At 40.1% G+C, this 25,497-nt stretch overlaps 1 protein-coding gene across 3 annotated transcripts in view; it reads left to right on the top strand.

Moving 5' to 3' along the window:
• UNC5D (unc-5 netrin receptor D) overlaps positions 1–21,839 on the top strand; it is a 941,164-nt gene extending 919,325 nt beyond the window's left edge. For all 3 annotated transcript variants that reach the window (XM_073569039.1, XM_073569040.1, XM_073569041.1), the window contains one exon: positions 11,129–21,839. In XM_073569039.1, the coding sequence (XP_073425140.1) occupies positions 11,129–11,333 (205 nt within the window). In that variant the 3' untranslated portion in view covers positions 11,334–21,839. The remainder of the gene's footprint in view (positions 1–11,128) is intronic.
• Positions 21,840–25,497: the final 3,658 nt, after the last annotated feature.

The following is a 25,497-nucleotide window of genomic DNA, read 5'->3' as shown; positions in this document are numbered from 1 at the left end:
TTATTCGGTAAAAATGGAAGAGAAATCGATTAGCCAACCTGGCGTGGTGTAAATGCTGTAAACATGGATGTATCACACAGATCTTAGCATGAATATCAATTAGGCTGTGACAGTGGTCTCCAACCTTTCTGACCCTGAGAGCCACATTCAGCTCTGAAAGGGGATCGTGAGCCACAACCAGCTACTGCCCCCTCACTATAGTGGCAACCAAAGCCCCCTTTACGGGTATAATGATAACCAAAGATTTTCCACAGAAATCACCTCAAAGCAGTATACCAAGATCCAGGGGTACCCAGAATACCCCCATTCAGTATTCAAGCACTTCCAACACATTGTCGCATCCATCTTCAATCACCTCCTATGACAGGTAGAATCATCCTGTCTTCAGCTTACCATGGTTAAATTATCTCAAAACCCCAAACACCAGAATATGTGCATCTAGATATGCTCTTCTGTGCAGGGCTACTCACAAAATTCCTCATTTTGAGATGCACACTTTATACCTGTTGGCCAGACCTCGAGCTAATGCACCAAGCTGGATGATAGCCACATGTGGCTCCCGAGCTACAAGTTGGGGATCCCTGGGCTAAGATCGCACAAGCATATTTTCTCTCTTGAGAAAGGAGTCGAAATACGCATCCAGTAGGACGCGCTGGCCTGGGGATCACGGCGCCTTATACCGCTGACGCCATTAGGTAACGACCATGCAATATGCTATGTATATCTTGTTAGTCATTGGTATGAGGGATTTATTGGACACTGCTAGGCAGTTTAACCATGTGTGAGTATATGGCACAGGGTATAGGCACTATGTTATGTGGACATTTCTTTGCATATTTAGATAACTGTGCCTTAACCGTGTGCTTTCTTTAAACACAGCCCTATATGAGATATATCAACTAACTTGGTTACACAATAGCACCTATTAATTATTAATATATAGTGCTTGCCTAAGTCATAGCAATTATATGTTATGAATATATTGCAGTACCCGTTATGCCCATTTCATCTGTGGTGCCTGCTACACCGGACCTAAGCGTCGTTGAGTATTTTTGAGTGATTTACACTTTGCACTGCTCTGTTTCTTCCAGTAATTGGTTATATGATTTTAATCTTGTATTAATAAAATTGTGTTTTATACATGATTAAAACGAGATTCAGGTGTATGCGCTTTAGGGGCCATCGCCTATAACGGTGCACACCAAGTTGCTCTGTCATACATCATGTATGCTTCTGATGGAGGTGGACAGATAGATGTAGCGTATCTCCGACAGGCTTTTACGGCCGAATTACGATTTGCAGGGAGTTTTGACTTCCTGACTTAGTGAGACCACTGAACATAGAAGAAATCACAATGTAAGAGGGACCTAAGAAGATGTTCTGCCTTCAGAGGTTTCTGGCAGAATCTATTTCTCCTCAGAGGAAGCAAAAATATGCTTTGGCCAAGAAGGATGTGCATGTGTATGGTGAAAAGAGGAGCAATAACTTTTGGTGAATGAGTATTTAACTGCCAGCTATCTAAAGCCCTGTTCACGTCATGTTTGGAATGGTCATTCATAGTGTATAGGGTCACATTAGCCAGTGTCTTCTTGTGCTTTGTCTGCCTCAGGATATAACAGGATCTAGCAAAATGAGATGAAAAGGCATAGTAGACTCCGGCCAGTTAAAATGTTTACACAGTATGGCAATTGGTTTTTACTGTAGACATCTACAGGTGAAGAATGCCACTATACGTCATCCATCACAGACCAAATTTGCAATATATGTGGGAGAAAAAAAGTGTAGAAACAGCCCTACTGTACAGTCATGGCCAAAAGTATTGACACCCCTGCAATTCTGTCAGATAATACTCAGTTTCTTCCTGAAAATGATTGCAAACACAAATTCTTTGGTATTATTATCTTCATTTAATTTGTCTTAAATGAAAAAACACAAAAAGAATTGTCCTAAAGCCAAATTGGATATAATTCCACACCAAACATAAAAAAGAGGGTGGACAAAAGTATTGGCACTGTTCGAAAAATCATGTGATGCTTCTCTAATTTGTGTAATTAACAGCACCTATAACTTACCTGTGGCACCTAACAGGTGTTGGCAATAACTAAATCACACTTGCAACCAGTTGACATGGATTAAAGTTGACTCAACCTCTGTCCTGTGTCCTTGTGTGTACCACATTGAGCATGGAGAAAAGAAAGAAGACCAAAGAACTGTCTGAGGACTTGAGAAACCAAATTGTGAGGAAGCATGAGCAATCTCAAGGCAACAAGTCCATCTCCAAAGACCTGAATGTTCCTGTGTCTACCGTGCGCAGTGTCATCAAGAAGTGTAAAGCCCATGGCACTGTGGCTTACCTCCCTAGATGTGGACGGAAAAGAAAAATTCACAAGAGATTTCAATGCAAGATTGTGCGGATGTTGGATAAAGAACCTCGACTAACATCCAAACAAGTTCAATCTGCCCTGCAGTCCGAGGGTACAACAGTGTCAACCCGTACTATCCGTCGGCGTCTGAATGAAAAGGGACTGTATGGTAGGAGACCCAGGAAGACCCCACTTCTTACCCCGAGACATAAAAAAGCCAGGCTGGAGTTTGCCAAAACTTACCTGAAAAAGCCTAAAACATTTTGGAAGAATGTTCTCTGGTCAGATGAGACAAAAGTAGAGCTTTTAGGGCAAAAGCATCAACATAGAGTTTACAGGAGAAAAAAGAGGCATTCAAAGAAAAGTACACGGTCCCTACTGTCAAACATGGCGGAGGTTCCCTGATGTTTTGGGGTTGCTTTGCTGCCTCTGGCACCGGACTGCTTGACCGTGTGCATGGCATTATGAAGTCAGAAGACTACCAACAAATTTTGCAGCATAATTTAGGGCCCAGTGTGAGAAAGCTGGGTCTACCTCAGAGGTCATGGGTCTTCCAGCAGGACAATAACACAAAACACACTTCAAAAAGCACTAGAAAATGGTTTGAGAGAAAGCACTGGAGACTTCTAAGGTGGCCAGCAGTGAGTCCAGACCTGAATCCCATAGAACACCTGTGGAGAGATCTAAAAATGGCAGTTTGGAGAAGGCACCCTTCAAATATCAGGGACCTGGAGTAGTTTGCCAAAGAAGAATGGTCTAAAATTCCAGCAGAGCATTGTAAGAAACTCATTGATGGTTACCGGAAGCGGTTTTGTCGCAGTTATTTTGGCTAAAGGTTGTGCAACCAAGTATTAGGCTGAGGGTGCCAATACTTTTGTCCGGCCCATTTTTGGAGTTTTGTGTGAAATGATCAATGTTTTGCTTTTTGCTTCATTCTCTTTTGTGTTTTTTCATTTAAGACAAATTAAATGAAGATAATAATGCCAAAGAATTTGTGTTTGCAATCATTTTCAGGAAGAAACTGAGTATTATCTGACAGAATTGCAGGGGTGTCAATACTTTTGGCCATGACTGTATAAATAGATCCTACTACCACTATTGTATTTCATTCCTCCTCGCCCAAAGTGGTGAGCACTCGTCTTGAGGAAGGAATCATGTCACATTTATTGGTGTGAAAAAATCTTTCAAGCAAGGATCAGCCAATTACTGCTATAATGTAAGAACTAGGGAACAAAGGTTCTAGAAAACCGTCATAATTAGCAGTAGCACCTGGCTATTAATTCCGTATTCTGTCACATCATTGTCTTCACAGGTTGTCATGATATTTATGTTACCAGCTTATGGGAGTTCTGAGGAACACAGACTAGCTTGACCCTGACATTCCGGATTCTCTGGATTTACCGTCATCACGTTACATACTCAGAAATCTTATATCACCGTCCTGTAAAGTTAGATGACAGGACTGGTTGATCTCTGAATTATTTTTCTGCTTGCTGTAAATCAACTTTTTACACAACCATAACATTATTTTCACACAAGAATCCAAACCATGCTTATTGAAAAAGGGTTGTCGTGGTAACATAACTTTGACAGCATGCAAATCCATTCGAGACGCAGATAAGTAAGTGCTGCTTAATGATTTTTCACTCAGTTTTTCTTGCTCTACAATCCCTTAAATAGGTATTCTCAAGTTTGGAAGTTTTCCCCTATCCATGGGATTGCAGAATAATTTCCCAATCACTGGGAGTCCGACCGAACCCAAGTACCGTTCCTATGAAGAGCCCCATGTGAATGGAATAGTGTCAGATCATGATCATGGTTGCTGCATTCCTTCTTAATAGGACTGTCAGGGATAGATGAGCGCTGGTATATGGCGCATTCATAAAAATGAATGGAATGACAATGCGCATGGTCAACCTGAGATTAAGGATGAGTGGATCCGTGAAAGTTCGGCTTCTGGTACCCAAGCCGAACTTCATTCAATAGTTCAGTTCGGGGACCAGAACTTTACCCAAGCTTGAACAAGAGCCCCATTGAAAACAATAGGGACCCGGACATTTGATCAGTCTCCAGGGAAAGTCCTTGTTCGGCATTCTTGGCACCGGAGAGTAACTCTCAAGTACGAACGCCGAACTTTAAAGTTCACGTCCGCTCATCCCTACCTGAGATTCATTCACACTGGGCTCTTTCTAGCTGTGGTTTTGGGCATTAGTAGAGGACCCAGCAGTCTGACCGCAGTGATTGGGAAGTTATAGATAACGTTTAAATTTTAAAATGCTCCTCTGCAGTCTATGGGTCTGATTTGTCATTTGGGTTTTTTTAAATCTCTTTTCTTTTTTTGTCTTGTATTTAATGCTGGTTTTTTTCCACCAGCAACATCAAAATGTCAAAATAATACAGGGAGTTGAAAAATTTTGCCTGCAGTAAAAACTTATTTTTTTATTTTCTTTTTACTTTTTTTTTTTTTCACTTTCTTAGAAAAAAGTCACATAATCCTTTAAAATGTAACACGTCAGATTTCAACTGCAACAAAATAAAAATCCATCATAAACTTTACTCCAAAAAGGGACTTCTTAAAAATCTCATATCATGAATTTGTCTAAAACATTTGCATAAGCAAAGTTGTCAAGAGAGAATCTAAAAAAAGACTTATAAGTAAAAGAGATTCCTACTTTTAAAAAATGATGCAAAACTTATAGAGAATAAGGTGCAAATGCCATCGTCTCCAATTAGGAACAAATTATTCCAGAACAGTGGAGAAATAGAAATCATGAATCAGGACCAAGGCTTATGTGCTCCCATTTCAGCTTTTGCTTAAGTCAAGTTTTTGTAACAAATTTATATATAGATTTTTTTTGCCAATTTTTTTTTTTAAACGCAATCTGTTATAAAAAAAAGAAAAATTAATTCATGCAATTTTCACACTGACCACTGGGGATAGTCTGAACTATCTGTTGTTTCAGGAAATCCATATGCAAATTAGCAGCAATAGATTCAATTGGACCTTATTTTTTTGTATTGAATCATCTAATGACCGTGTGCAAAGGTACAAAGGTCGTTATGAAAGGAGAGAGGGCAGGAGCTGCCGTGATATCGCCAATTGTGACTGGTGGATCCTGTGTTACCAGCTGTGTATACAGGTCTTACCTGTCATTGTAATCCTGCCTCTGATTATGGTGAGCCTGCTGAAAACTATTCCTCAGAGGACAGGAATTGAGTCTTAAATAGTAGTCAATGTGTGAATCACAAGATTACTGAGGCTTTATTCACACATCAGCATTTGTGATCAATATGCCAAAACCAGGAGTGTCTTCAAAACACAAAATAGTGGTCAAACTTTAAAGGGAATCTGTCACCCTTTTTTTCGGCTTGCAGCTGCTGGCATAGACATCGGGGGCTTATCTACAGCATTCTGTAATGCTGTAGATAAGTCTCCGATGTAACCTGAAAGATAAGAAAAACACGTTATATTATACTCACCGGGGTGAGCGGTCCAGTCCGGTGGGCGTTGCGGTTCGGTCCGACGCCTCCCTTCTTCATGCGATGACGTCCTTTTCACCCGTCCTGTAATGGCTGTGGTGCAAGCGCACTGCTCTGCCCTGTTGAGGGCAGAGCAGAATTTTGCAGTGCACAGGCGCCGGACCTCTCCTGACGCCTGCGCACTGCACCCATGTTGTCCCCATCCCCAGCACCAGATGGGGTATATTACTACTATTACCCTGGATGGAGGAAAGGAAGATTTACTACAAGACCAATATTTCTAATGATACCTGTGGCCTGCTGGGGTAAGTGACGGAGTCAGCGACTTTGTGCTTCGTCACAAGTGTTAACAGTATGAGTGTCATGAGAACACCGATCCTGTTAACAACATAGCAGACAAGGCAGCCCACGACCAGACAGACCCTTCTGGCATTTGCCAGAATTGCCAGATATCCAGTCCGGCCCTGGCGTTAAGTATTTTCTTCAGACATTTCAGCTGCAAATACTGAAATATTGGTAGGAAACAAACAATGTAAAATAAGTTTTTAACTACCTTTTTGGTTCATCTTTTTATGCATTTTCCACCAGTGATTAGAATGCTGCAAAAACCTTAAAAATTGACATGCTGCAGATATGAATCTGCTTCAAATCTGCAAGGAAAAACCAGCAGCATGCTTGAGATTTCAGAAATCTCGTTAATTTTGCTGGGACAGTAAAATGCTGCATTTTTCACAGCCAAAATGCATGGTAAAAAAAGTCAAAAACTCAATTCTTTATTTTAGAAAGCCTATTTTACAGAGAAAAAGCTTTATAAAGCTATTACTATTATGTATGGAATGACAGCAACGGTTTGGCGATGGTATATTTAATAATAGGTTCCCTTTAAGCAGCTATTGAACCTTTTCTATATTGGTATTCTGTAAAAGGATGTTGAATTGTTAAGATCCAATGTACTTTTTCTGCTGCAGAAAACAGATAAAGTTGATATAGTAGATCGAGCATATACAGAATACAGATATAAGCTGTAGTTTGTAACTTTTGACCTTGAAAGTGACAAGAAACAACTGAAGGAACCGATACGGTGATGTTGTCAAATTTTGTAGTACATTGCACATTGTTACAGCCTTATACATAAACAAACATCTAAGAGATCCACCAGGGGGGCCAGATGGGAGAACAAAGCGAATCTCCTAAGTACCATCCTTATTCCCAAAAAATCACTTAACCAAACAGTGTTCAGAGTGTTGTACTAATAAAGCATATGGCACTGCCGTACTGTCTCTCATTGGCAGTCAGAGAAGACCAGGGTTGGCTACAGCACTGTAAGCCCTTCTCCGCTAACCTATCCACCTCTTATTAGGGGACATAAGGACATGGGTAATGCTAAGCCCTTTACCAGTACATGGAGTAGTTACTGGTGAAAAATTATTTCAGTTGTGGCTCGGCAGTGACTAAGTTCATCAATTGTACTTGCCTCCTGACAGACGGGGGAATAAACGTACGGTATTAACTGACTGAAACATTTATCCCAGAAGGGAGTCGTTATACTGGAAAAAGGTCTTATTTTTACCACTATAATTACAATCATTTTGTAAAAGCAGCTATGCCTTCTGAATGACAAAAAAGCCAACAAGGAACTGCAAAAGTGCATTTCTTTGTATTGTGTAGTGATCATATATGTAGATAGTTAAAGGGAATTTGTCACCACATTTGACCTATCCAAACTATTAATATGGGCATACAGGTTATAGATTGCTGAAAACAGTCATCCTTGTGTGTCTCATGTCAGCTGTGTTGTTGTTGAGAAATCATCTATTATATCACTTTAAACAAGTGACCTTTTCCAGGCTCCGGAGCGGATGGTGCCTGGAGTTAACTCTGCCCTCAGAGCTTATTTTACATAAAGAAGGAGTTACCAGTGTGATGTGTAATGGCTGCTCTCTATTCTCCTGATAACTGACATCTGCTGGTTCCTCTCAGCTTCAGCTCCCATCTAACTAGCAGACAGGGCTGCAATATTTTTGCAATACAGCAGAGCTGAGAGAGAAGCAAAATGTGTTTGCAAAAAGATAAATTTCATTTCTCCTGTTCTGTGTTAGTTACTTGTCTCACACTGGGAACACCTCCTTCATGTAGCATAAGCTCTGGAGGCAGAGTTGTGGTATCTCCAGGCAGCGTCCTCCACGAAGACTGGAAGATGTCACATATATAAAGTGATAAAAGATGATTTCTCAGCACCAACACATCTAATATGAGACACACATGGAGAACTGTTTTCAGCATTCTATAGCCTGTATGCCCATATTAATAGTTTAGATAAGTGAAATGTGATAATAGATTCCCTTTAATACAGAGCAAGAACGAACCACAAATCCTTGGGAATTAAATTGAACTTTTTGTCTACATGTGTTCTATTTCTGTTTTTGGTAGTAGTTTTTTATTTATAGAAATATGGATTTAAAAGGGTTGTCTATTCCTATTTTTATTTTACAAATATGCAAATAAAGTCTGTGGAGCCTCATTTAAGAGTCTCAAACACAGAACTAGCCAGATCTTCCTCCAGGGAAGGACCCAGCCAAGGAGTGGCTCCATTCGGAAACCACCATTACCACCATATTAAGTGGCCCTTTAAGTCAATATCCAGCTCTTTACGTGTTTACAGATATGACAAGGGAAATACCAAGGTCAGGTATCCATCCACAGACAGCTGTTTCGGGGTGTTGCCCCTCATCAGTGTGGAGTAGGATTCTGGCTAGGTGGGAGCAATGCCTAGTAGACCAACATCATGAAACAATCACTGACCTCGGGGAGACCAGTCAAAGAAACCACTGCGGCAGCCGGCAAAGGTGCTCAATCACATATTCGTATTTCCCAGGGAGCAATGCACCTAGGATTTCACTGTGACTGAGCGCCTTTGCCGGCTGCCGCAGTGGTTTCTTTGACTGGTCTCCCTGAGGTCAGTGATTGCTTCGTGATGTTGGTCTACTAGGCATTGCTCCCACCTAGCCAGAATCCTACTCCACACTGATGAGGGGCAACACCCCGAAACAGCTGTCTGTGGATGGATACCTGGCCTTGGTATTTCCCTTGTCATATCTGTAAACTCGTAAAGAGCTGGATATTGACTTAAAGGGCCACTTAATATGGTGGTAATGGTGGTTTCCGAAAGGAGCCACTCCTTGGCTGGGTCCTTTCCTGGAGGAAGATCTGGCTAGTCCCATGTTTGAGACTCTTAAATGAGGCTCCACGGACTTTATTTGCATATTCGTATTTCCCAGGGAGCAATGCGCCTAGGATTTCACTGTGATTGAGTGCCTTTGCCAGCTGCCGCAGTGGTTTCTTTGACTGGTCTCCCTGAGGTCAGTGATTGTTTCGTGATATTTTATTTTACAAAAAAACAGCCCATTACTATGTAAAATTATAAAAAATCATAATTTAAAAATAGATAAGAATATATATTCTTATCTACTGATCCCCCACCTCTCCTTTTGTAATGCTGGTTGCATCTTCTGTCTCCTTGCTTCCTCTTCCTCTCGTTTGACCATTGTGGCAGTGATTAGCTTAATAATTTGCATGTCAGTCTTGTCATGTCAATGAGAAAATGCTCCTATACACATGATTGTATTTGACTATACGTAATATCCTCAAATAAAAGAGAATTTAGTTTTTACGTCCCCTTAAAATGAGTACAGGCAAGAGTCTGGCTATAAACATACAGATGTGGCAAGCTCCAGGAGTGCACATGCACTGTGTGTGACATTTATGTAGCATGCCATTCTAAAAAACCTTCTGTATCAATAGCAAAGTGCTAAAAGGTGCCCACTATAATTAGCCCATCTCCTAAATATACATACAAGTTTATGAGCTATGGGAACAAAAAAAATTACAATTCTGTACAATTTTTGTTTCCCGTATTATTAAATCATTAAATTATTAAATATTTTCTGAATCCTTTCCTACAAGCTCTAGGCAACTTTAATAATGGTGCCATTTGATGTGGGCATTGTTCAGTTTTACATCAGTCTGGCTGGGACTTTTGGAAGACATGGAGTCTTTTCTTTTACTGCAGGGTATTGATAATTTTTTGCAATGATCTCTCTGCTATGAGATTTGGACAGGGCTATTCCCTATTCAAGCCCCCAGCAGCTACTTCTACCCTGGCCTGTTGGTTTCTTTAGCCTTTGTGTCCTGAATCTCTTACTGTTTCTAATCTCGATTGATTTTTATGATTTCCTGACTGTCTCACAATTGTGCACCTGACTTTGACCTACTGGCAATGACCCAGCTTTAATGCACTTCTCTCTGCCAGTTTGCTCCACCAGCCAGCAGCCACTTTGTGGATGTAATACAAGGGCCCTGCATAAATCCACATCCCTGTATTGAGGGTTATAGAATGAAGTCAAGGTTTCCCCTGGAACCAGCTGAGTAATGTTTTGTGCAAATCATTTCGGTGGAAGCCCTATTAAGAGATGCCAACCTTCCACCTACAATGCAGCCTTACGTATATTATCTGCTATGCAGTGGAGACCAAGCGAAAATAACCAATCCCTTCGATTTTCATCTAATGGCCAACTTTTTATTTACAATTCCAATGAGTATCATCATTTTTATGAAAGTTGATTCCCACAATTTGTACAAACTGCTTCAGTCACAGTGAATATATAGCTTAAACCCTCATCATATCTAAAATACGTTAATAGGTTGTGATAATTTTTTTCCTTTTACAAATCAGCATTATTAAGAACGAAATCGGTAGACAGTCTTAAAATGTGCCAAATTTATCCCCATGGTTTATGTATGATAGCTTATTTTGCGCATCTTCAGACTATGTTGTATAAGTTTACGCCATATATTAGATGGTTCACTTTGTATTGGTGCGCAATGACGCATTTTTGGTTACTCACCTCTCCAACTAAACCACACACCCTTGTCGAGTGAGGCAAAAAAAAAAGTGTCTAAAACACATTAGAAATGTTTCCAACCAGTTTCTGGTGCAAATTCTGCCAAATATGTTGTGTATTTAGCTTGTCAAATTACCCAATTTTTACGAGTATCATTTGAAATATATAGAAAGATTAGGAATGCAGAATAATGTTGGATGTTTGAAACAGGCAAAACTTGGATTGGGTCTCCACTCCACTGTTATAACACCATAGACATAATACAAGACATTCTCAAAATAACAAAAGGCTAGACTCAATGTATAAATATTGTATGAATGCAAAGCTTCTCTCTGGTATTGCACCTTGAATATTGAGTTATAATGGTTTTGTTTCTGTTTATAGGAACTTGTGTTACTTTGCAACAAAGAACAGTCCATCGGCTGTCATCTTGGACCTTTGGGAAGCCCGACATCCTTATGACGGAAGTTTGGATTCTTTGGCATGTGCATTGGAGGAGATAGGGAGGACACAAACCAAACTGTCACTGGTATCAAACACTCATACAGAGGATCCAGACTTCAGTTACAGCAGGCAGAATGGACTTTAAGAGAATATGTTTGTCCTGGATTGTGGAGGCCTATCTCCTAGATGGATTCCAGTCTTTAAACAAGGAGAAAAAAAATGCAAGGAGATAAAATGGCAACATCATTCATTTGTTTTCTACTTCTGAAGTGAGGCTAAGAAGGTATCAATGATAAAGACAGTTTGCTGAAGACAAGTAGCTACTCCATGGATCAATTATGGAACATTCTTTGAAGGAACCTTATTTGTGCAAAAAGGTTTTCAGAAAAAGCCATCCACCAGCTTGGGAGTTTGGAAGCATAGACGCTAACAGCTTCCGTCTTCTCTGTGGTCTAAGAAACACTTACCTTAACGAGAATGTGGTGTTTGGTTATTTAAATCACCAACGTAAGGTCAGGGTGAAAAAAAGATGAATTATCATCTTTAAAAGGACGTGTTACACTGTATTATGATGCTAAGTAGACTCCTTCTGTATACAGCTTCCCCAAGCTGCTTTGCCTTAGAGAGAATAGAATGCAATAGCCAACACAAATGATAATCCTTGGCATGTAGATTTTGTGTGATGTCTCTGCAGGACTGAATTTCGTTGTACAATGCAAAGTTATTACTAATACCGGTAATTGCGATTGTTGGCCAAAGTGAGTGTTTGCAGGTTAGCATTCCTTTCGCAGAAGTGTTTTTCGGACAGTGTGTAAATATATTGTGCAGTGTAGTCGACTATCAGTAGGATCAGAATTAAAAGACAAATGCTCGGAGTATCTGTCAATTGCGCAAAATACCAGTGTTTTATTTATTTGAACTTTATTCCACCACATAAGCACCATGTAACAGTCCATTAGCTGGCCATGCACAGGTATCGATAGGATGTCATGACAGTGTACGGTATTAAATTTGTAAATTTGTATTGTGACAAACTGAAGTCCCTAAGAAAAGTAGGGGTGAACACACAGATATGTCAGCCTTGGTAGAACCCTTTGATATTGGCAGGTCAGCCAACAATCTAAGATGGCCCCCTTGATAGTAGATGTTGGATGATTGAAGAATAAGACATATTTTAACATTCCTTTTTGCTAACTCCTCAACTATGAATTTGTGCTCAAAGGGGAGTCAGGAGAGAGAACTGTGTGCAGAATAAGACTTTGACCATCTAAGGTGTATGGCTTTTTTTTGTGATGGCACCAGTTATGGATGAAACTACATGATAGTGGATGCTTTTTGGAGTAATTTGGGTGACTTTATGCTTAATATGTAGAAGAAAGCAATGGTGGGAACATTGGTGTTGTCATACTGCTACATAATCATTCATAGTGTCTTCTCTAATTCTATACTTGATTTTTCAAGAGAACGTTCTTTACTTTGAATGCTAAATGTTTTAGTTGTGAGTCTGTATTTTTGGTCTAAGTATTAATGCAATACAGAGAGTTTAGAGAGGAAAAATTCCAAAAGTGAAAATGTGGAAGTAACCTAAATTTCGCATCAGATCTTTCAAGCAGCTACTGTTCTGAGAGTGATCTCACTATACATTTATGGTCCTAGTTGAGTCTGATAGTGCCTGACCTCTACTGTAGTTGCACTGCATTGTGTTGTTCCATTATTCATAGGTCAGTAGGGAAATACTACAGTATTGGCAATGAGAAGTGGTATTACAGGTAATCTGTTCAGAGGTATTGGGTGTGTGCACTTTGTGAAGATGACAATTGGAACAGTACTAGAGATGGTGCAAATTGATATTCAGGACCAGGTCCAGTGGCCATGTCAGTAATTTGTAGCCACCAGATGGTAGTTCTGTGAGCAGTCTTTCTACCTTGCAGCATGCACGGCTCTTCTCTTGATTAGTTGGCCTGACATGATGTCAAATGTGTGTCAACAATGATGTTACGCCAAGCTGGCTAATCAAAAGAGTAGCTGGGGATGCCATCAGGTATGGGGCTGCCAGCTTACTGATGGTTGGGAGAGATTTCTATCCCGAAGGTTCAATTTCAGACTGCCAATCACATTGCCCTACTTGAGATAAGCTGTCAGCCAGCATGTCAGTCAATGGTTTTATCATAGAGAACATAGGAGCGCTCGGCCAAATGAGAGTCGGCTGGGATGGCTGGGGGAGCTGAATGATTGGCCAAAGCATCATTCAGCCGACAGCTTCTTATGTATATGGGCAGTCTGTACAGTGACCAGAGATTATTGATGTGGTTATTGGACCAGGTCATGCACATCAATTCCCACCATCTCTAAACAGTATGCTTAAGATGAAGTGAAGTAAGCACTAGAGTCTTGAGTTAGAGTCCCAGACACATTTTAGGTAATTGATTTTTTTTTTGTTACCATATGCTAAAATGATTGGTTTCGACTTGGGCATGTTTGGGGTGCTAAATCCTAGATCCATAATGACATGTTGGTGGTTTAGATGCCCCAAACCTAGTGATAGGTTTCGTTAACAATACTGTGGAAAATGATAATGTTGACTATTTAATTTATCTAAAGACTATCTCAACTACTGTATTGGCAGTGATGGAATTGCCTAAAGTGTCATACATGTCATGGTTATCATTGTTAGTTAACCCTTTGTGTGCATCAAATACGTGTCCTTACTAAGCATAAGTATATACCGCCACCAATAAATAGTTTTCTTTGCAATGTCTCCTGTAGGACAATAACCATTGAAGAGATGGTGCACCCCAAACAAGTAAAGCACTGCATTCAATTCACATGCAGAAAAGACCCACTAATAGTCATTAAGCAACCGTAGACCTTCTCCAGATCTCCATATAGTGACACAATCTGAACAGGTCAAGTGTTTGGAGGAAAATAAACAAGGGCTAACACTGAGTCATGCCAAAATGATCATGCCAAGTATTTACTGTATGGAATCAGATATGTTATTTTCCTTCTTAGGATGATACAGCTATATAGTTAAAGGTCAGATGCTTTAAAATACAATTTTGCCATTTACATTGCCCTCAATAACATAAATAAAATAACACAAATAATCATGAGCCTCAAAACTCTTCAATAAAAAAGGAAAGGTTATACACAGAGAAAAAGTAATTTAGATGGATTTATGAAAACTACTATCCCGAAACCCCCCCCTACATTTATCGAGCAGCTTCTCAACGTATTAAAGGATTTTGACTATCTTCCAAGATGAGTACATTTGCAAAGTGCTTGTAAAGACAATCAACTTTGCAATTTCCTAATTATTAAAATTGGGCTCTTTTCTTCCAAAATCTTTATTTTTTTTATTTCATTGGTCACTGCCCATTGCCGAATGGACCCAGCAGTGGTTGACATGTGCAATACTTACAAGTTGTGTCATAGTGAGTTTGTAAGCGTTGCACTGACACTGACCGGGATCGCTGGAGCGCAATGTTAATCCAGTTTTAGTCCCACTGTGATTCTGATGCAGTGGAGCTAAGACTTCCTCAGTTAGCAGCATCGGGGGTACAAAGTTCTTACCAGCAGACAATGAAGATGGTGGCATGATCTGTAAATCAATCAGCAGTGCCCATTCCCAGAAATGAGGATGTGCTGTGAACGCCTGAAAAAATATATATAAGGATTGCTTTATAAATTAAAGCCTGTTTTCTTTTGAAACTCTGGGAGTGCCAAGCATCTTATATACCGTACTAGCATACGGAGTGGAATCTTAACTCGAGCATCACATCCTAGGAGTTCCGTATACCCATTCATATTGTCAAAAAAAAAAGACGTAATTATCCTTTTAAATGCAATCTGTCAACAGGTTTTTGCCGCCTCATCTGAGAGCAGTATAATGTAGGAAAGGAGACGCTGATTCCAAAGATGTCACTTAGTTTACTGGGTTCAGCAGTTTTGACACAATCAGAATTTTTAGATGTAGCATGTAGCAGAGCTCAGAAAGCAAACCCCGCCCACACCACAGATTTCTGTGTACATTATCTATTGACAGTAAGCTGTTTATCAAAGAGGGGGTGTGGCCAGACCAGGGCTCAGGTGAGGTGTAGTCCAGGCAGTGATAATCTCCTAATGATAAAACCTTCATTATAAATAAATCGCACACAGCCAAAAAAAGTAACATATCACCGAAATGTTCATTTCAGCCCTGATCTCCTGCTGTCTTCAGATTATACAGCAAAAGCTTGTTGACAGATTCCCTTTAAATACTTCTAAATTTAAGATATGGTAAGAATAAATGTGTGACAGTGATCACAGTCCATCTAATATTACTCTACCTTGCAGCCACATAAGAAACTGTATTCAAATTATACATCTAGCAACATATTTAATTTACCTGAAAACACTGCCTATTTGACGGAGGCATTCACTTAGAAAGTGCAATTACATTTGTAGAGAATTAAATGAAGCCTAAGTGTGCTATGTCACTTCTTAGACTAATGCATTACAACAAAGGGGATGTATGAGATTAGAAATATGCAGCTGCCATCTTCTTGAAGTAGCGCCTTCCATTTTTCATGGCCAAGGTATGGCATTGCTTTGCAGCCTCATTCACTTGCATAGGATCAAGCCAAAAAAGTAGACCATGCCCAAGAATAAAAATGGCTCTGTTTATGGAGGAAAGTAGCCATGTTTTTCTAATCTCATACAACCTACCTAAAGATAGGTCAATCAATCTTTAGCTTTACCCAACATATCCTGAGATGAGTAGAGCAAGACTGGCTTCGAAAAAGAAACATGATTCTGTTGGAACATGTTGATGCTGTATGTGTCTTCATGTGGCTCCCTGGTGGTTAAAATGTTAATTGCTGCCTGTAGAAGGTTTCTGACGAATTTTGTTATATTTTATTCAGTTTTGTACATGAGAGATTGGAGTATTTAACAAAATCCATTGAAAGGTAAGGGTGGACGCATCTGTAGAAAGAGCACCCCCGGTAAAACTGGTCTCATGCAATGCCTAGTGCTTGCCTAAGGCTCCTTTCACAGGTTCGATTTTCTTGTACATGTTTAATCAATGTTTTTAGCTGATAAATACACCTAGTCTATCCATAGTCTGTTCCCATCTTTTTTATTTGCAGACCAGTTGTTCACCAAAAAAATAGAAAAATGTCGTCCAATTTTGATCCAATTTGCAAATCAAAATCGCCCATTCAAGTCAATCGGTTTGTGAAGAAACAGACCACACGGATGCAATCCATCTGCTCTTCTGAGTGCTGTCTTTGTTTACCTTAATTACCCAGGAGAAACTTTAGTTTTGAATTTTTCACTTTTTGCATGAGAAAAGAAATGGATACTACACTAAAAGTAAAAATACACAATGAGCCCAAATATCGGATGAACAACGCTGATGAAAATTGATCCATTTTTCTTGTTTGCAAAATAAAAAAAAATGTGTGAAACTCGCCTTAGTCTGAGGGGTTGGAACAAGAGACTAAAAAAAATTGGATTTCCTGTGTCACGTGCCAAGGTCCTCCGCTAGACATAGATTTTGCCTGCAAGGTATTTTTTTTTCGATTTTGTAATTTGAAAATAAAACATATGTCATGCATAGATAAGCATACCAAAATAAAAAGAAAAGGATAAAAAAACTTTAAATGCAAACAATGATTTCACCCGTCATCCATTCTTCATCAGTGGAGATCCTGAGGACAGGCTACGTGTTTGGTAATGAAACATGGATTCACCGATTTAATTAAACACAAACGAAGTGTAAAGTTCAGACGTGTCACTCTCAGAGCAAAGAAAGAACGAAATTAGGATATGGTAATAAATAAGTCCCTTCTGTAGCAGGAGTAAATTAAGAACGCAGAATTCACAGTGTCAGGATACAGATACTTTTAAGGTGTTTCTAGGCCGTGTGTACAAATCAGCAGAAAGAAACACCTGCTATTGAACATGTTCCAAAAGCGAAATAACACTTTATAACCAGGATTATTGGAAACGAGTGCCTCCAAAGCATTGTAATATCCATAAAATGTGCCCTTACATGCCCAGATACATAATCATGCCCTAAGCTAATCAATAAAAAACTTCTATAAACTCTCATAGCTTCCATGTTGTTTCACCTTCAAAACTAAGGTCATTGTGATTCAGTCTGGCGAACAAAATTAGTTTGATATTAGTCCAAAAACATCTACATAAGTAAAGGTATATCCAGTAAAAAAAGTATTTTTATGCAAGGTAAATGTAGTGCACACTCGAGAGCAGTTAAGGCTGGGACTCACAATTAGCTGGCCACCAAACTGCAGAAGTGTATAGCCCATAATCTGCTGGCGGACTGAAGGGGAGCTGAGGAAATTGTGAATTTCTGCTTTTTAAACTGAATCTGTTAGCAAGGTTTTGTACTGTAATGTAAAGACATGGTTGTAATGGAGAAATAGTATTGATTACATTGATACTTTTGAAGAAATCCACTTTGTTGTTCTTCATTAATCAGCATTTGAAGTTTTGTGCTAACTAGATTTCGGTGCACAGGGGCTGGACTGGGTCTTTTCCTGCCTTTCTGATTCACCAATATCTCCTCCTGCCTCCACTCTGTGAATGACCTGCCTCATGTAACATATGGGGTGGAACTACTGTGCTGTGGTCCGAGGAGAGCCTGGAGGGGCATGACTAGGTGAGCACCTTAGTTTTCATTAGAGCTCCTGAGGGTGGGGTTGGGCTTGGCACCTGATGAACACCAGATGCTAATCAATGACAGACAATAGACGCATGGCAGCTGACCCCCAGGGGACTGGTAGCTGGAACGGCCCAAATAGAGAGGACAGCTGACGAAGGCAGGCAGTGGCAGAGGCAGTCTAGTACAACTGATGCAAGTTGGTATGGCACATTCAGGCGGGTTTGACTGATATACAGACGGGCACAGTTGGTACTGGCGATTCCGGCTGATATGCAGACTGGCACAGCAAGTGCTGGCATATCCGGCTGATGTACAGACTGGCACAGCAGGTGCTGGTGGGTCAGGCTGATATACAGATTGGAATGGCTGGTGCATGTGTGTCTGGCTGTTGTACAGTTTGGCACAGCAGGTGCTGGCAAGTCTGGCTGATACACAGACTGACAAGGCAAGTGTTGGCAAGAGGTTTAGGGACAGACAGAAACTTGCTAGTTCTCAGGTCCCAGTCTGCTAGTTCCTGCTAGAGTGTTTGGGAACAGACTAACAACGTTGCACAGGCACCTCCCATGAGGTGGAGGTACCTTAAATAATAAGCGTCTACCAGCCATTGGCTGTTGACACTTTAGGGATGGTGCGTGCTGTCCCATTAAAAAGGCGCCCTAAGAACAGTGTCCAGCAATCTGAAAGCCATGTGCAGACGCCTAGCAACAGCAGTAGTAGAAGGAGGAGGGAGTGTGGGGCCTTGGTAGTGAGTGAGTCCGCATCCCTGTTGGGGGAGAAGGGGAGCATTCAGGAATGCCGGTAGTACATATTTTGTCATTGAAATCTTTGCAATGACAAGACATCTACAGATCGGAGACAGGTGGAGGGGCCGGGGAATTGCAGACAGGGAGGAGAAGACCCAGTGCACAGTCTGGCCACTGTACTCCGAAATCTAATGAGCAGAAAACTTAAAATGGTGATTGAAAAAGAACAAAGCCGATTTCTTCACCAACGGTATCAATGTAATCTGCAGTACAGAGCCATTACAGCCACATCCATGTCGCTACTTTACAAAGTTTTTCTAACAGATTACCTTTAAGAGGGTATATAAAAAAGAGAGAAGTAATACTTATACTCCAATGATCTCTGCTGGGACCAAAAGTAATGACTTCCCAGCCACCCGTCTTCTGCCTCCTGAGGCCAATGGTAGACCAGGTCAGCTGACTGCCTTCACTTCTGGTCCCAACCAAGATCATTAGAGCATTATTGCTGGAGTGACAGAGAATGTTACTAGCACATAGTCCTTACTCTTTGCTTTTACAATGGTCTCTGTTAACTTATCAAAAGGATCTGTAAACACTTTAAAAGGAAACATTCCGAAAATAGTATAATAGGACTATTTTATGGTATTAAAATTTATGGAATGTCTTAAAAATTCACACAATATTGAACAAATATCTTAGATCTGATGAGGCTGGTATAATTACTTTGAAAAATCTATGTAAGAATGTCTTTATAGTCCTAGCTCTACAGGAATCTTAAAATTCTCATTTTAAGATAAGGAGGGACATTTTTCAGAAAGGATTATACGGCCATTTTTACATGTATTTTTTTAAAAAATAATTACGCCAGTTTTATCAGGTCTAACTGATCCAGCTAGTATTATGAAATCTGGTGACACATCTTTAAGTATATGAATTACATTTTGCTTGTACCCAGGGGCAGTCTGTTGCGTGCCAGTTAGTGCAATGAGAAAAAGCCCATGGATCCACAGAAAATGATGTTCCAAAATATACCTTGTATTTAATTTATGTAGCATAGCTGAAAAAATCTGTGACATTTCAGCCCATTTGGAACTTCTAGGTTTAAAGTTTGAGGATGGTCATAAAGGCAGTAATGTTGCCGTTCCTTGTTGACATTCCCAGTACATACAGTACTGGAACACACCCTGGTGCACTGGACCTCTTGTCCATGGAAGCTACAACTTGAGGTTGCGATGCCCCACATTCAAGCATGAATGCTCACAACTTTACTTTTGGACTAGTACTGGTAGAAATAAATAGTGAATAGATGAACTGCTCACAGAATATTGGTCCAGTCCAATAAGTCATTATATGTTTAAATGGCAGATGCTCTTGTCTACCATTAATGCAACATCATAGCATTCTAGGTAATACTCCACGTAATTAATTTACTTGGTTATTTATCATATTTCAATTTAATTACATATTCGTATGTTTTTTTCCATATAATGAGGTAATGAACCTACAATTATCGCAAAACACATAGATGGCCATGCGATATGTAAAATATTGTGATGTGTATGTGCTCCATTATATGTGATAACTAAAAGTTCTAAAAATTAATATTTGACCATTGTTAGAAATGTCTGGCAAATGCTCTTAAAAGTGATTCCGGGATTAGAAAAAAGGAGTTACTTTTTTTTATAAAAGGGATTTGTATTTATTTTTTAAATGGCGGCTGTCTTGCATATGAGGGGTTTCTGGTATTGCAGTTTATCCCTATTTAAAGGGGACAGATCATGTAAAAAACACTATTACCTGTCAGATATGGGATTAATCTGCAGGTTAACAGTATTCTGAAGCTAATCAGTGTCTGCACTGAGAGCCCTGCTGCCAGGAGGAAATGAACTTCATTCTTCCCTGCAGCCTCAAGCTTTCAGTCATACGGTTGGCCGGCACAGCTTCAATCAGTGATCAGTGCATAGTGAGCGGTGGTTGCAACCATGCACCAACACTGACTGAAGCTGCATGGGCTGCACCCCCATGACTGATAGCTCAAGGCTGCTGGTAGGTATAGTTAATTTCCTCCGAGCAACGGGGCTCTCAGTGTCAGTGTCGGACAGCTTCAGAACACTGTTATTCTACAGATTAACCCAATAATTGCAGGTTAATAGTGTTCTGAAACTGACCAGTGCCTGCACTGAGAGCCCCACTGCCAGGAGGAAATGAACTTCATTCTTCCCTGCAGCCTCGAGCTTCTCAGTCATATGGTTGGCCGGCATGTCTTTAATCACTGCTCAGTGCATAGTGAGCGGTGATGGTAACCATACTCTGGCACTGACTAAAGCTGTGCCGGCTGCACCCCTATGACTGACAGCTCAAAGCTGCCAGTAGGAATAGTTAGTTTTCTCCCGGCAATGGGGCTCTCAGTCCCAGCACTGAACAACTTCAGAGCACTCAAATTCTGCAGATAAACCCCATAACTGCAAGTTACTAGAATTTTTTTACGTGACAGGTTCCCTTTAAACAAATGGGCTAAACTAAAATACCAGATCTAACCAATTGACAAGTGTTTCTAAAAAATAAATAAATAAATAAATAAATAAAATAAAAAGGACAGACCCTTTTACTCATTTGGGGAACCCCATTAAAGTTGCAAGCTTGGCCTTGATACTTGCATTCAGTTGTTGGGCTGATATGGTTTACTGCCTACAGTGGTCTACAACCCAGATAAAGATAGACTAGGATGACTAAAAATAATAATAGACCATATTGGGGGAATAAAAAACAGGTTCAAACCTTCTGAAGTCACTGGGATCCACAAAATTCTGCTTTTCAGGCTCCCATGGCATCTAGATAGTTCTTCAGCCTCTAGACCGGTCAGCAGGCGCTGTTTTTGGCTGTATACTGTACTCTCTGTGCCTTGTCCAATCAAGAAAAATCCTGAATGTTACATATGAACACATGGATGGATTCCTAAAAAAAAATAAAGAAAAAGTGTGCACTTGCAACTTTTTTTCAGCACATGTACATAACTCTATAAATATATATATAAATGAATATATATATGAATATATTTGGTAATGCCAAACAGCTGTGTTATATTGTATTGAAAATGACCAGAAATACTGAGACAGTCTGGATGTTTTTTCTTTCTGTAGAGTTTGCAAAACTTGTATGGCTGCTGCCTTTTGAGAATCAATGTACAGAAGTCAATTCTTGCATATTATTTACTATTAAAGAGGGTCTTTTATCGATGGCTGTGTTGTCTTCTTCAACGCTTGGGAACATAATGGTTTGAAAACTCATACTTGGCGTCCAGCTCCAGGTGAAGTTGGAGCTCCATCCTCACCTCTGGGGTCCGGACTCCACTTGGCCCTTATTGCAGACACCTAAAGTACTGTATAGGTGGGATAGCTATGGATGCTAATGGGCTGCTCCAATTCTGTCTATAGGAGATGTAGAAACAGTCAAGTCCATTAGAATTAAAGCTACCATGGTCGTTATCTGTTATATGGAATGTATTATCAAAAAAACGCTGATTGTCTAAATCAAGTTTTTTGCACATTTTATTTTTGATCAAAATCTGTATTAAAAAGGAACTCTTACAGCGTTTATCATAATCAATGAGGCTATTGTAGACTCATATTTCCAGTTATTTATAGAAGACATTTCAGTAGTCTCATTATTATCACAGACAGGATTACAATGACATCTAATACTTTGATTAGAAAATAAAAACTCGATCACAGGAGCGCTGGAAGTGCTGGAATGAGACCAGGACAAGGATATCAGGCAGCCTTCACAATTTATAGAGGGACAGCAGGTGGCTCCCAAAATACTGAGAGTGCCAGCAGACCCCAATCAGAGGACAATAAAACATCCAGACTCCTTATCTATGAACTGGTCCAATATTTATGTTTCTCCCTCTCCCACAATAGATAGTTCTGCTTCGCGTCACTTGTCTTATCTATTGCATTTTTTCTGTGTTGTGTATTAATACGTGACTCTTCAGATTTTGTATTAGTCAATGCCTGATGAAGAGACCTGAGTAGTCTCGAAAGCTTGCAATGTGTTACCATCTTTTCAGTTACCATTAAAAGGCATCAACCACTGAGGACTCTCAATTCTGAATATTTTTCTAGAGTGCCAGCAGGCATCTTGTAGATAGATGAGACCCAGATAGATTGTTTTTGGAAAAACACATAATTTTACTGTTAATTGTAAGTTGAATGAGGCCTACAAATAAAAGACACTAGTTACAGTCAAATATGGAGCAGGTTCAAAGAAATTTAGGGTTTTGTTTTCTCCCTCTGACCCTGGGTGCTTTCATGTTGTGCAAAGCATCATGAAATGTGAAGATTCCTAAGGGATTTTGGGTTGCAACGTGGTCTAAAAGATGAGTTTGCATCCTAGGTCATGGGTCTTCTAACAGGACCACATAGTTAAAGAAGCACCCAGAAATAGATGGAAAGAAAGCAATTCAGAGTTCAGAAGTAGCAATTCCAGATCAAGTAAAGTGTCCCACCACTACCACTTACATACAGATGCTAGAGAGAAACTCTGAATGGACACATTAAATCAATGAACTTTGCCTGCTTTTATGAATTTCTGAGTATAGACCACTGTAAAAGATATGACTCTGCCAATCAGTCCATCGAATGGTGCAACAGCAAGGCTTAGAATTTATAATGCAATAATCCCTGACTAGATGCTTGTCATACACTATACCTATTGAAACACCTCACCATAGATTAATTGCATATAAGAGAGGTATTATTGTAGAATTTAGGAAGGATTTGAACTGGCATTAAAAGATTATTTCCTTTATGTGGCAGCAACAAACTCTGGAGAATCACAAGTATCACTGCCAGCTTTGATTAATGTCTGAGTACAAATCACTGTAAAAAACATGAATTGGTCAATGAGTCCATGGAAAAAAAGCAGCAGCAAGGCTTACAATTTATAAGTCAATAATTCCATACGCTATCCTTACTGCCATACCTCACCATAGACGAAGTGCAGACAAAAGCGGTTATATTGTAACAGAAAAGAATCTATTTGAATTGGCCCTGAGAAAAGTGATTAGCTCAATGTAGCAGCATTAAGGACTGTTTTTTTATCAACCCTGCTAGAGACTATAGTGGAGCATTTCGCAGCTACTCAGCCTGATATGAAGGATACCGGGATCTATTGTCCTTACTGTACAAACTCTCCTGTCCCAGGTGTGGAATCCTGTATGCAATGTTAGAACTTCCTTTGTGACCACCACCTGATAGCCCACAACAAGGCACTGGATCATATACTAATAGAATCCATCAGCTTTTTTTGGCTTCAAACTTTTTTCCCTTAACTAGAATCTGGATCCTCAGAAAAGTAATTTTTTCCCTTTACTAAAGAGTGGGTCTCCTAAACTGGTAAAGCATATGAACTAAGTACAACGGATGCTAAAAATTAGAAGAAGGCAGTTCAATACCTCTTTGAAGAGATGCAGTAAAGTTCCTCGTAAAACATTTTTTTCCAATTATTAAGGAGTTGGTATCCTAGACTACTAATGTCCATGAACGAAGTGCATGGGCTGAAAAATGTTTACCGCTGGGGGTATATATATATATATATATATATATATATATATGTATATAAATGCTCAAGGTTTTTTAATCAAAAGCACCATTAAAAACTTTACAGTGAGGGTAGCATGAGCACCCTGTTGATATGGTGATGTGGAGGAGGAGGATGATACAAAAAAGATGGAATTCTGATGCGTATACCCATGTTTGGATGGGCAGACACTAGAAAAAAACAAAAAACACTGCATTTTATTTTATGTTCCACTGATGTCATCTAGTGGTGTATAGAAGTCTGGGCCAATCCAATCCTTGTTCATTTTTATACGGTAAGAGTCAGCCTGTCAGCATTTTCAGTAGACAGGCGAATGCACCTATCAGTTATAATACCCCCGGTGGCACTAAAAACATGCTCTGACAAAACTCTAGCTGCAGGGCATGCCAGGACCCCGATGGAATAAAGAGACACAGTTCATTTCACTTATCTAACTTGGAAACCAAATAGTTGTAAGGCACAGAGGAATCACGGAGGATGCTGGTATGGTTGACAAGGTACTCCTTCAGCATCTTCCAAAACTTTTCACTCCTTCACAGAGTACTCTGCGCATCATGGCCTGGGAGATGGGAAGCTCAGAGAAAACTGTCCCAGACCTTTGAGAGTGTCCCTCTGCTGCATCAGGTATGTGTCTCCCTAGTCTCCACTCCTTGGTTGTTTAAGGGACTGTGACCTCTACCAGATGGGAATTTTTTAAAATAATTCTTCAACTAGGGACCTCTGGTACGGAAACGTTTGATTAGACCTTTCCAACATGGGAAGGAGAGATGTAAAGATCTCCTTCTATCATGAGTCTAGAAGGGTGACACACCAGTAATTATTGTTGGCCAAAATGCATACAATGTGAGGGTCACGAAAAGGGCAGCAGAACATTAACTCAGCCTTGTGTGTCAGACTGCCAACAGCCAAGACTTCCCTGTCCCCACTAAAAAGATGACTGTCCATGTTCTCCTCCTCCTCGTCCTCCCTCTACTTCTCGTCTTCAGGCCTTCCTCGCTGAACAGACGGGATGAAAATGGTGTATTTACTGTCATCTGTAGCACAGGAAACCAGCTCCTGTTCTTCCTCATGCTCCTCCTCATTATTACCCAATCTGCATTGAGAAGATGGGATGTGGCTGGACTGTATAAAATCACCCAGTATAGTTTCTTGCTCCATCTCAATTCACCCCACCTGCAAAGCCTCCTCTTTAATTGTGAGCAGCAAGCTTTTCAGTAGACTGAAAAGCGGGATGGCGATACTAATTATGGTGTCATCACCACTCACCATCTTGGTCGAGACCTCAAAGTTTTGGA

The sequence above is a fragment of the Dendrobates tinctorius genome, unplaced genomic scaffold (assembly GCF_039654945.1).
Source record: "Dendrobates tinctorius isolate UK_male_01 unplaced genomic scaffold, ASM3965494v1 ptg000022l, whole genome shotgun sequence".
Taxonomy (NCBI): Eukaryota; Metazoa; Chordata; class Amphibia; order Anura; family Dendrobatidae; genus Dendrobates; species Dendrobates tinctorius.
This window is presented reverse-complemented; position numbering and strand designations above follow the sequence as displayed.